The sequence below is a fragment of the Labrus bergylta genome, chromosome 19, assembly GCF_963930695.1.
Source record: "Labrus bergylta chromosome 19, fLabBer1.1, whole genome shotgun sequence".
In the NCBI taxonomy this organism is placed as follows: Eukaryota; Metazoa; Chordata; class Actinopteri; order Labriformes; family Labridae; genus Labrus; species Labrus bergylta.
The window spans coordinates 2,103,137-2,115,687 of NC_089213.1; the positions used below are offsets into that span (position 1 = coordinate 2,103,137).

The 12,551-nt window shown below is 40.4% G+C and overlaps 2 protein-coding genes across 2 annotated transcripts; one reads left to right on the forward strand and one right to left on the reverse strand.

Moving 5' to 3' along the window:
• Positions 1-3,002: 3,002 nt before the first annotated feature.
• On the forward strand, positions 3,003-4,346 carry si:ch211-153f2.3 (alanine and arginine-rich domain-containing protein). The gene is made up of 2 exons (XM_065948470.1): positions 3,003-3,449; positions 3,835-4,346. The coding sequence occupies exons 1-2, from the start codon at positions 3,225-3,227 to the stop codon at positions 3,961-3,963; spliced, it is 354 nt and encodes a 117-aa protein (XP_065804542.1). The 5' UTR covers positions 3,003-3,224; the 3' UTR covers positions 3,964-4,346.
• LOC136177152 (uncharacterized protein C20orf202-like) lies at positions 4,347-9,957 on the reverse strand. Its single transcript, XM_065948469.1, has 2 exons — positions 9,625-9,957; positions 4,347-6,672 (listed from the first exon to the last, which is right to left on the reverse strand). The coding sequence occupies exons 1-2, from the start codon at positions 9,811-9,813 to the stop codon at positions 6,391-6,393; spliced, it is 471 nt and encodes a 156-aa protein (XP_065804541.1). The 5' UTR covers positions 9,814-9,957; the 3' UTR covers positions 4,347-6,390.
• Positions 9,958-12,551: the final 2,594 nt, after the last annotated feature.

Genomic DNA, 12,551 nt, shown 5'->3' on the forward strand with positions numbered 1-12,551 from the left:
GAGAGGGAAGGATGCTGAGTAAAACAGCATAAATGAACAGGAAATATCACACTGAGCCACCAACACAATAAACACATACTTTAATTAGCCTACATAAAATAACTTATTATAATATTTAACTTATTGTCGCTCATGGTGATGAATCCTGAAATCATCACAAGAGAGAGTATTATAAACTTTTTATTCCCTGATTTCAGTTCACTGGAGGAGGAAGAAGAAAAAGTATTGTTGCTACGGTTACAGTCACAGTCAGTCTCTGTCTTTCTTCCTCATCTTCAGTCACACTCCCACTTCCCAAGGGTCCCTGTTATAGTCTGCCTCGACACCAGAGCTAGAAACATTCAGAGAAGAATCACACAGAGCTCCTTATACCTTAAGTACAATCCATTTACCAACGATGCATTAACACAGTATTTCCTCCATAACATGTGGTAAAGTTTAGGTTTAACATAAAGATAAGGAAAGATAAAGATAGACTTTATTCATCCCCCATTGGGGGAAATTTCTTTGTTACAACAGCTCAAAAACAGTAGTAAGCTATAATTAGTAAAAATAACAAAAAGTTAAAAAACAAACATATTGACATTAATTAAATAAAGCAAGAAATTACAATAGAGGTAAAATAATACTAGGCATAAAGTAAGGAGATAAAATAATACTGATATACTATCAACACTTTCACTTGTGGAAAGACAGAGGACAGTTCTTATTAAAAATCATTTAAAAGGAAAATGTTCAAGCAAAGTGGAAGTACCTCAAATTTGATCTGAAGCAAATTTACTTTCACACATCTGTCTTAACTCTTCGAAGTTCACAATAATAGCTGACTAAAAAAAAAGTAATATCCCCGTCTGTCCGTTTTCCTTCTCATCTGAGTTTCTCTTAATGTCTTTCTGGATTTGTTTCTGGATTCTTCTCTAGTTCAATCGGTCCAACTTGCTTCTGTCCATCAATCCTGTTCAAAGTGACTTTAATGCACTGCTGTATTATTCTTGTGACAGACTGCAACCGGATGAACTCACCACCAGGGGGCGGCAAAGTTGGTAAAGTAAACATGTTACCTGTATCAATGAAAACAGCTCAAATGACATGTCAGTTGTAAAGAGTTACAACATATATACTGCAGGGATTTTACTTTTAAACCTCTTGATTCTTTAAAAGACGTGGTCAGAGTTAGAGCTCTGAAAAAGGCCCACATGTTCAATGGAAGTATTTGTGTCCAAGAAAAAGTTTTCCTTATTAAATAACACTAAGGGGGCGCTATGATGTCATGATGGTTTATTACTCAAGCCACCAAGGCACTGCACGCCTGTTGTGATTAAAGTCTGCGAGGGTCCGATGCTCGAGCTTCAGGGTGGGGATTGATCCCCTCACTAGACACGTCACTGTGTCCAACCAACCTGAGGCTCAGTCTTTGTTTGTCCCTGTCATCACCATCTCGTGCCGCCCTGCGTCCCTGACCTTCAAGATCGACGGTCCAATCCCTCCGACCTCCTCTCACGCTCCAAAGACCGCCGCACAAATGGAGTCATAGCTCAAAGTCTTATGAGCTCTGACAACCCCACGACCCTCTCTCTCTCTCTCTCTCTCTCTCTCTCTCTCTCTCTCTTACTTTCTCTCTTTCACTCCCTCTTTCTCTCTTTCTCTCTCTCTCTCTCTCTCTCTCTCTCTTACTTTCTCTCTTTCACTCCCTCTTTCTCTCTCTCTCTCTCCCTCTCTCTCTCTCTCTCTCTCTCTCTCTGACTTTCTCTCTCTCTTTCTTTCTCTCTCTCCCTCTTTCTCTCTCCCTCTCTCTCTCTCTCTCTCTCTCTCTTACTCTCTCTCTCTCTTACTTTCTCTCTCTCTCTCCCTCTCTCTCTCTCTCTCTCTCTCTTACTCTCTCTCTCTCTTACTTTCTCTCTCTCTCTCCCTCTTTCTCTCTCTCCCTCTCTTACTTTCTCTCTCTCACTACCTCTTTCTCTCTCTCTCTCCCTCTTTCTCTCTCTCTCTCTCTCTTACTTTCTCTCTCTCTCTTACTTTCTCTCTTTCACTCTCTCTTTCTCTCTCTCTCTCTCTTACTTTCTCTCTCTCACTCCCTCTTTCTCTCTCTCTGTCTTTCTCTCTCTCTCTCTCTTACTTTCTCTCTCTCTCTCTCTCCCTCTCTTACTTTCTCTCTCTCTCTCACTCTCTCTCTCTCTCTCTCTCTCTTTCTTTCCGACTTTTTACAAATTGCCGTTTGACAGAATTGCAAATCAAAGCTGTTCATTTATTGGTCAACGTGTGGAGCTCAGCTCGGCTGAGGGGTTTTTTAATGGGGTGTTGGACATCACAAGGTTTTTCTCTCCATAAAACAAAAAAACACTGAAAAAGAGCAAAACATTTCCTCAAAGTGAAGAATTACCTTTGAGGGGGGTGAAAGCACTGATGGAGTGTTATGTCTCCTCCAAAAAAAGGCCAATAAAGTCAGCAAGGAGAAAACACTAGAGCCCTGTCTCCTCTCTGCACAGAAGTCAGGAGACAAGCTGCTCTCAGTCCCACTAACCCCACGGGGGAACAGACTTAACTCATGCACAAAGGGCCTGGTTATATTTCACCGTAGGATGGCCTTTTATTGTGCCACTGAATCAACTAACACTGAGCCTGTGTCTCCTCTGCTTCCTCGCCCAAACCTGTCCGTCCCCTAAGCTGACAAGCAGGTCTTATTTAGAAAGAAGTCCACCGGGGGTTTTGATACACACACACACACACACACACACACTCACAGGTTTACATTTTGGCACCAAACGAGAGCTCACTCACAACACATTTCTCACACTGGAGTTGTATGGGGGCGGGATTGACTGAGAGAAAGACGGAGGGGAAGAAAAGGGGAACTGAGGGGGGGGGGGTGGTGGTGGGGTCTTTTGAGTTCCTTTGGAGGCAACAATAGTCTTTGTCCGGGATCTTTAACCATTCTTATTAGGGGTTACCGAAAAAGGAGGAGGTGGAGGAGATGGGGCGTGCGGGCGGAGGGCACTTTCTCCATAGTAACAATGACAAAAACAGTCAGCCAGTTCAACAGCAGGCAGTTTGCAGCTGCTGAAGAGAAGCACACAGACATTTGCTACTGAGGAGTCCGGTTCCCGTACAGGAAGAAGGAGGAAGACCAGTTTGGAAAGGATCTGAAAAGTGGAGCTAAAAGTTTTTTTTGAGTAATTGTGTACCGGCCTGTCAGGGAGTAAAACAAGTGAGACCCCGTCCACAGCATGGACCGAGACAGCCACAGCGAGGATACTCTGTCCACCATGGTTCTGGAGAACATTAAAAACAAACTGATACACGCCTTCAGGGCGGCAGGGGAGTCAAAAGAAGATCCTCGAGAGTCTGGAAACCCTGTCAGACCGGTCAGCATCGGGAGGAGTTACCAAGCCAACGAGGAGCTGCGGAGGGCGCAGATAGACGGAGCAATAACCTGGCTGAGGTCTGAACTGGTAGGTTGATTTACACCCTTGATTTTTCATTTTTTTCTTTTATTGACCAACTTTTTATTTATTTTGACAGCCTTTACAGGTGTATATCATCCAATAAATTCATTTGGTAGTAATTCATACATCCATTTCACTGTTACAATAATAATGCAAATAAAAAAAAAAAAGAAGAGGATGACAACACAACCATGCAAACCTGGAGTTTCATATCTTGACTTTTGATTTGTTGTCGTCTTTTTGCAGTTTGAAACATTTTCAATAACGAGAAATGTCTCTAATTGTTAATAAAGAGGACACATGTTATAAGAGGGTACCAAAAGCTTTTGTGTTTCTGCATCTAACTGTGTAAACTACATGCTGATTCAGTCCTTTCATTGTTGTCATGCAGCTGGAGATGCGCTCTCAGGACCTCCAGCTGGCTCAGACGTTGCTGGGGCTCAACACAGAGATCCAAAGATTGAGGAGAGAGAGTTTCGGAGGAGTGGAAGTAGAAGGGGATGATCAGCCGTTAACTTAACTTACCTTCTTTGGGGAGACTTTGACAGAGAGCCTGTGGTAAAATGCTTTTGTGGTGGGAACTGGCTGAGAGGTCAACTTTGTAAACAAAGAGGATTGTATGCATTTGTTTGTGATAATGGGTCATTCTTATAACATGTGTCATGGTATAAAAAAAAATGTAGTTGCATGTATTCTGTGTGGAGAAAAACTGACATAAATTGCCTTCTTTTGTATGATGCTGGCATTATTCTTTTAAAAAATGTTTTAGATAATTTGCACTTATGCAGAGTTGCGCTAATCTGTTTTGTTTCTTTGCTAGAACAAGAAACACGGCATTATGAATGTAAAAAATTATTGAAAAAATCAAGTTGACATGACAAAAAATAAAAATGTGCACTGTCATAGATTTCATGTCTTTATTATGTTGGCATACTGTATCACCATTACAGTACCTGTTTGTAATACTGCTAAAAGCTAGGTATGGTTAAACATCCATGTATAACTCCCAAAATACTCTAGCTTATTCAGTTTGTAAATTATTTTTATATCACAACATATTAAAGGCTTTATATGCGACCAACTTGCGCTGCATTATTGTGTTAGCATGCTAATGCTAGCGATCTTTATTATGCTGGTATTTTCACACTGCATGTAAATTTACCTGAAATGAGCGTGATCTAGAAACACAGTTAAGCAGTGAGTACAGTATGTTATTCTTCTTTTCTCTAGTCCCTCAGTTAAACAACTTTTATACATGAGGGGAGGAGTCAGCTGGCCGTCCTGGCGATGTAAACAAACTGAAGATAGGACTCTGAAAACTCTGAAAACATCACAGACAGTGGGACTCGGGTGTTACACCCATTGTAGACAGTCATGACTCACAGAGTTATTTTCAGAGGAGATACTTGATTTATATTATATTTAAGTGTGAAAAATCACATATAAAATTGTTTCCCAGATGGATTTACCTAATGGTTTGCTGCACACACTTAGGTAACATAATAATAAAACTTTCTCAAAGAGATATTTTAATGGTCTCAGTAACAAGCAGGAGTAGAGTAGCATTGTTTGTGCACAATAAAGATGCAGTGAGATCCATGATGTCTGGCTGCTGCATTCAGTCCATTCTGTTGGCAGTCACAGCCATAAAGGTCAGTGCGCTAACAAGCAATTATAGCCGACACACATACAAAAAATGAGCTTAAAGGGTCAGTCATTTTTTCAGAGTTTCCCAAATCAGAAAATAAAAACATTTGTACAGTGAAAACTAAGCAGACCATTTTAACTGTGTCAAGACCATTTCCATAAGTATTTCTTTTACACAGAGAGGAACACTTTCTCTCTTTTCCTGACACACAACACACAAACACAACAATCGACTTCATCTTAACTAACTTAGAGAAATGGTTTGAAATTTTTGAAAAAGTTTCTTCTCTTAATTGCTCAGAAATACATGAACCTATTAATACTGCTCTCGAAGAGTTACGTAAAATAAAAAAGGCTTAATTTTCTAAGTTGCTCACACTAGCACTACTCATGTCAGTTATAGCCTGCTGTAGGCTACATCCTTGCGTTGTAGCCTGTCATTAGCTAGCCTACATATCGACGTAATAGACTTTTAATCAACTCAGAGGATATTTAGAATCATGGATTTGAAGTCATTTAGCAAGCTGGCTTATCAAACAGGTTAATGTTAGCTCACCAGCTAGCTGAAATGAGCTGTTCTGGCTTCTAATAAGCTGGAAAAATAATGTGTAGTCATGAAAATATTTTTTTTTGTTAGCTAGCTAGCTAGTTATTTGTCTGCTTAAGCAGGCAAGCTTATGTTAGCAAACAAAACCAAACAAAGGTCTTGACTTAAGTTTTTGATCACCATTCCTTTTGGCCTAAACTACTTTAATAGGAGATTATTTCTGTTGTTATTTGACTCTGTTGTTTGTTCTGGTTATTCAGTGACAATAGGTTTGGACACTGGGGAGCGTGAGGAAAGGCAGTAATGACCACTCATCCTTTCCATGGGCAAAACTATCCCCTTTTATCTTCTAAGATATCTAAGATATCAGTCCACATGTTTTGAGAGTTAACTTAAATCGAAGGTCTCATTTTTTATGTTACTATGGAAACACACGTTGGCATTTCAAAGCAGTTTATACATAAATTGTGTCACATTGCCTTCAAATATTTTTTCACATAGTGAGGTCAATAGAAGCCTATGAACACAACAGACTATTTACAAGCTTTTCTTTTGTCTTTGCTCGTCTACACACATTCACATGTCTCATTTTTCTTATGTAAAACAATGTAAACTGGAAAGTGAATTTATAGTGGGAAATTGCAAATAACGTGTATTGCTCCACCTCGTCTTTTGTTGACTGCCTAATAAGAGGATATACAAAATGATTAGTAGAGACTGCGAAACGTATTTCTCTTCTAAAAGTTAAAAATGTCAAGGCACAGAACTTCTCCTGCTGAACCCCCTCTTCGATAAAGCTCTTGAATGAAGGTGTCGAGGCTTCTTCGGGGAGTGAATGGAGACGCCCATCTCCCCTGAGCTGGAGTAGACGCTGCCACTTCCCCTGTCGCTCTCAGAGTCCCAATAACTTCCCTCCTCTTCCTCCTCATCGGTCTCCTCCTCCTCCTCCGACAACTCCTGCTTGAGTTCTTGGATGCCCGAGTGAAGCTCCATCAGCTGCCGGACCAGAGCTTGATCCTGGGAACGCATCTCCATCTACACATAAAAAAACCCCACAATTATTATTATTTTAGGGTCCTACATTTTAGAAATATTGATTCATGGACAGATAGAAACTCTGACATGCAGGCTATGATATGAACAGAACCTGTACCGACTGAATAAACTTCTTCCTTTTCATAAAAAAACTTTTTTTTTGTTCATGCTCAGTGTGAGACCACAGCCGACTCATTTGAGCGTCGCCTTCTTTCAAATGCAAATGCATCCTTCTGCCGTTCTCTTTTTTCCTCTTTTAGGAGAGTCCGTCTAATTGCCAGTATTGTAAAATAAGATATTCAGAATTCCAGCAACTGTGGAGTCCAAGTTTGTCCTATAAGGATTGAGGAATGTCTCCAACAAAAAAAGATCTGCATTTCTTTTCTCTGTTAATTACAGCACCAGGCTGAGACCGGGCTCCCGACTGAAAGATGCTGGTTTTTTAAAAAGTCTTTGTGGACACTTGGAGGAAACAAGAGAAGAAACGTGAACTTTTATTCTCAGAGGGATTTTGGAGATGTGGGAATGCTGGGCTCCTCCTCCTTGTGCCAAATACCAGCACCCCTTTTTTGGAATCCGCATCTGCCTGTGTGCTTTTCTGTATTGTTCCCCCTGAAAACTGTCTTGAAGAGAATGTCTAAATAAGCGAGGTTATTTGTAGATGCCAGATACATCTTAAAACACTAAGGATAAGGATTTGAGTCGGTAAGTCCTTATCCTTACATCGGCACACAAGTGACAAGAAATCATCAATAGTCTTACCATTGTTAAGTGTGAATTTGATTTGGTTTTGTAAGAGTCGAGGTGTCTTTCAGGATGATCACATAATAGTGTAAAATTATATAATTGAGATTATTTGTATGCTCTTTGGCAATAAACCCCGATTCTGATTCTAAGTCTCTCCTGATTGAAAAACTGTTCATTTGTTTTTCAGTTTTCTAATGAATGTGATAGGACTAAATAGACATTTAGCTTTACTATAAATAATTAAATGATTTCCCTCAAACGTGATGCTTCCAGTCACAATCACTTCTAGTAAACATTTTGTGATAAAACATCTGAGGCATATAAAGTGCCTTTTTCTTGTCCTTTAAGATTAATCAACCCAGGTGTAATCTTTCCTTGCAGAAACAGAAACACAGAGATTCTGTATCAAAGCAACCAGGAGGCCTCTGTTGACCATCTCAAACTCAAGACACCCCTCTGTGTGTGCTCTGGAAACTCTGGTTACCATGACGAGCTGTCTGGGCGAACACACTAAAAGTGATATATTAGGCTGTGAGAATGAGCCACACAGAGGTGCAAACAAAGACACACATAAAGACACTCACAGAACCACACACTGCGCCTTTGACTGTCGGTGATGGTGACATTATAACAAAACGACCTACATGCATCTTAAGACGAAGAAGGTAATAAACTTGAGCTTTCACAATGACTCATGAGGTGGTTTTATGGAAGTGACAACTGACTCCAGACCACCGGCATAACAGACAATAAAACACCTTTTATATATTTATTATTTCATTATTTACGGCTGAGAGATTAAATTCACTGAAACTTGCACGTCTGCTCTTGACTCTCAAGGTGACAACATGTGACACACTGCTGGATGCCGAAGTGGTGGAAGAAAAAAAAAACAGCTGCAATATCAAAGTGGCACACTTGATAGTAAAGTCCTCAATTAAGATTTATTCTGAACATAAAAATCATTGCTTGACTTTCATCTCATTTAAATGTATTTTGTCTGTATTGTTGCTTTGAATCTTTTTCTTATGTTTTACTATTTTGTGTCATTTGTGTTAGTTGTCATGTCTGTCTCTATATATTCTTGTTTCATTTTGTTTACCTTATCACCAATAAAAGAAATAAAAAAATAAAGATTTTGTAATGCAGGACTGGAACTGGTCTTTTTTTTAGATTTTTTATGCCTCTGTTCTAGAGGACCGTGGACAGTGTCAGAAACCGGGGACAAGAGAGAGAGTAGGGAACGACATGCTGAGAAGGAGCCACAGGTTCGGACCCCAACCCGGGCCACCCGCTCTTAAGGTCTAGGCCTCTGTACATGGTGATGGGGCACGTGCACCAACCACTCGCCCACCACTCGCCACCCGGACTGTTTTTCTCTGAACATTAAACCAAAAGTATTCTGGGCACAATGTACTCAAGAGGGAGAACATCCACTTGTTGCTGCAACTACATCGAATCTGGGAGGTAATGAAATGTGCTTCAACATAACACTGGATCAGGTCACTAATGTTTGTTATGTGGTTTAAATTGAGCTAAAATCTGTAAATTTATCTGCTGTAATCTACTTGTTATTGTTTTGCTACTGTTGCACTCTGTGAGTAGGTTACATACACGGTAAGATTTTTTTCTCATAGTCCACTGCACAGCTCCTACATTGTTATGCACAGTTATTTTTTATATTTTATATTTTACATTTTTAGCCAATCAGACCGAATATTGGAACATTTTACATTTTAAAATTCTATTTTATATATTGAAATATCTTTTTATTCTGTATTATTGAAGTTGTTGCTAGTTCTGCTTTATTTCCCTGTTAATCGTTTAGCACCAATACACCAAGTCAAATTCCTGTGTAACACATTCCATGTGTAAATGTACTTGGCAATAAACCCAGATTCTGATTCTGATTCTGATTCTGATTCTGATTCTGATTGGAAAACTTGCATCTCTTCCAATATTCGGTCTGATTGGCTTAAAAAAAACAGTTGTATGGATTTGCAGGGCCAAAAACAACTCATCATTTGTTAAAATCTAATCTCATATGTTGTCTTTAAAATCAAAGTAATCACTGAATGAAGTTGTTAGATAAAAATTGGAAATGGGCACATAGGAGTAGACATATAAAAAAGTATAAGTATCCCTCATACTTGCTACTGAAAAGCACTTCAGACAGAACTCATCTTATCAAAGATCTTTTCTTACCAGTTCCCTCCGCAGCCAGGCCAGAGCGCTCTCGATGTCCAGTTTCCTGCCTTCCTCTCCAGCCGTGCACCCTCCTGGCATCCTGCTCCGAGGGTCCCTGCATGCGCTCCGTCCTGCTGCTTTACAATCATCGAAGGTGGAGGGCTTGCAGGAGAAGTCCCGCAGTCTGGTTAGGACCACTTCCATCATGTTAGGCCTGTGGTATCTCTTCTTCAGGTTAGAATCTAGACTTCTGTGTTGTCGTCAGCTGCAGACACAGCCTCGTCTCTTCTGTTGATGAGATCCTTCACAGTTCTGCTTCCACTTATGAGGATCTCACACTCTCTCTCTCTCCCCCCCCCCCCCCCCCCCCCTTCTGTCTTTTCTTGGTCGTCTGTGTCCCAAACATTACACAACAGCTTCCCTTGGAGAACCCTAATCACTGGAGTGTGAATGTGAGGGAGCACGTCTGACGTCAGGGCATTGTCTGGATGCCTGACCTGTGCTTGTTTACCACTTTTGAGCCCCTTTTTATTAGACACACACACACACACACACACACACACACACACACACACACACACACACACACGGAGCGTGGAGATGGCAGCTGTTGCAATGGTGATGACAGTTTGTATCGTCACAGTGGATCTGCTCCATTTTCTCTTAAACAGGATGCAACAAAGTGTGCATGTAAACACACTTTTACTGTACAGACACACACACACACACACACACACACACACACACACACACACACACACACACAGTAGTGTAAGCACACCTCCTCTGGTGAGTGTGAGTGACCCGTTGCAGGCTCAGGGATTTAAAGAACAGTGAGAACAGCCATGTGTGACTAAACCCCCTCTCGATGCCATGTCCCCCTCACTCTGCAGCCCCTGGCAACCCGAACGCATGCAACATCGAGCTATTCACAAATCACAGCTTGGCAAACCAAACACAGGCCCGCTTCTTTCTAGAGTCTAAAATAGTCACAGATACACTGCAAGCTATTTTTAGGAGTGAAAGTGAATCCACTTTTAGAGCTTTTCAAAGACAAAACAAAACACAGACGTCACAGGACTGAAAAGAGATAAATGAAAGCTGCCTTTCAGTCTCGTTGTTTCATGTGTTCTTGTTTAGTTTTATTTAGAATGAATCCTGTTTTATTTGGTCTTTTCCTTCCTTGTGTTTCTGAATCTCCTTAGTCTCGTCTTGTCTTCCCTCTTTTATTTTGTAATTCTACCCATATCTGTGTTAAACCGCTAAACTCTTTTATTTTGTAGGTGCTCTATAGTGTTTCTTGTCTACTCTCAATTCCTGCCTTTGGGTGTTTCCCTGCACTGTGATTGGGGAAACACCCAATCACAGTGTGGGGAATCACCCAATCACAGTGCAGGGAATCACCCAATCACAGGGCGGGGAAACACCCAATCACAGTGCAGGGGAAACACCCAATCACAGTGTAGGGGAAACACCCAATCACAGTGATTGGGTGTTTCCCCTGCACTGTGATTGGGTGTTTCCCCTGCACTGTGATTGGGTGCCACGCCCTGATTTGTCTGCACCTGTGTGCAATTAGTCACACCTGTCCTGATTTGTCGAGGTCTTTTCTGCGTCTCATTGTGGATGTTTCTGTAAGCTCTGGTGTTTTTGCCCTCGCTGTGTTTGGACTTTTGCGTTGGACTTTGAAAGAAAATTAAGCTTTTTTGTTTTAGAATTTGTCTTTTGTTAAAAAAAACATTTTGGCACAAACTGACGTCTCACTCTGTCACTCTCAGGTCACTTCTTCTGGAAATATGAACATTCCCTTTTTCAGCCAAGATGCTGCAGGTTATAAATTTGTATCGGTGCTCGTGAAAGTTTTTTTTTACATCTTGTGAATTTGTTTTCTAAAATGAAAATCTCTTCTTGATAAAAGTGCTTTTGTCATTTTTGTTATATAAAATGTTTTCCAAAATGTAAATTTGTCTCAAGCTTTGCAAAAGTGTTTCAAACTTTAAATAATTTTGGTTTGCACTCCCCAGCCACCGTATAATCAGATAGAAACGACCTCAATTTACTAAAAAAAAAAAAAAAAAAAAAAGGGTCCCAAGGTCGGCAAGTTTTGTTGTCCTTTGTTGTTTCTGTTTCTGTAGTTGCAAGAAGTTGTTTGCATTTTTTTTTGTCATTTTGCCTTATCCTCATCACTTTGAGGTCTACACACCGGCCCAATATGATCAAAAGAAGTCAAAGTAATGTAGTGCAAGTTTCAGATTGGGCCCTCTTTACTTTACTTCTGTGCCTGAACAAAAGTGCACTTACTGTCCTCACATAAACTCTTAAAGACATCAGTTACATTAGTCAGGAAATGTCGCCCCCTTGTGGTTAATTTTGGGTCTAAACGTTCAAAGCTGGTGTTTAGAGATTAGGAAGCAGTAAACACAGAGCATTGTCCTATAGAGTAATCTGCAGAAATGTTCTTATTCCTTAAAGCCTAAAGCATGCACAACATGTGCTCTGCTATTTGAACACTGCACATCTGTTTGTTTGTTTCATACCCTTTAATCCACCAAGGAAAAACATGTGTTCTGTTTGGCATTTTAAAAACTTCTGTTGGATTGAGTTGTAAAGTCTTTTGATCCCACTTTCTGTTAAAATCGAGAAAATCGAATTATTATTTCATGAAATTAATTCAACTTAATCCACACTCCAACATCAGAACATCAGTTTGACAGAAAAGAAGAGGTCTTACCTCACACAACAAGGCTGAATTGCTTCATCTTTATGTTTAGTCATCATTTTCCAACAAACAAAACGTTTCGCCCACAGCTTCGTCCTGTTTGCTTCAGTCCACGAACACAGACGTTACACCCACGGCTTCAGCAAACCAGCCTTGAAGCCTTTTCGTGTTCTTGGTAAAAGTGAAGTTACCAGAGTATGTTTGTGTAAATAATCTAAATATGAAA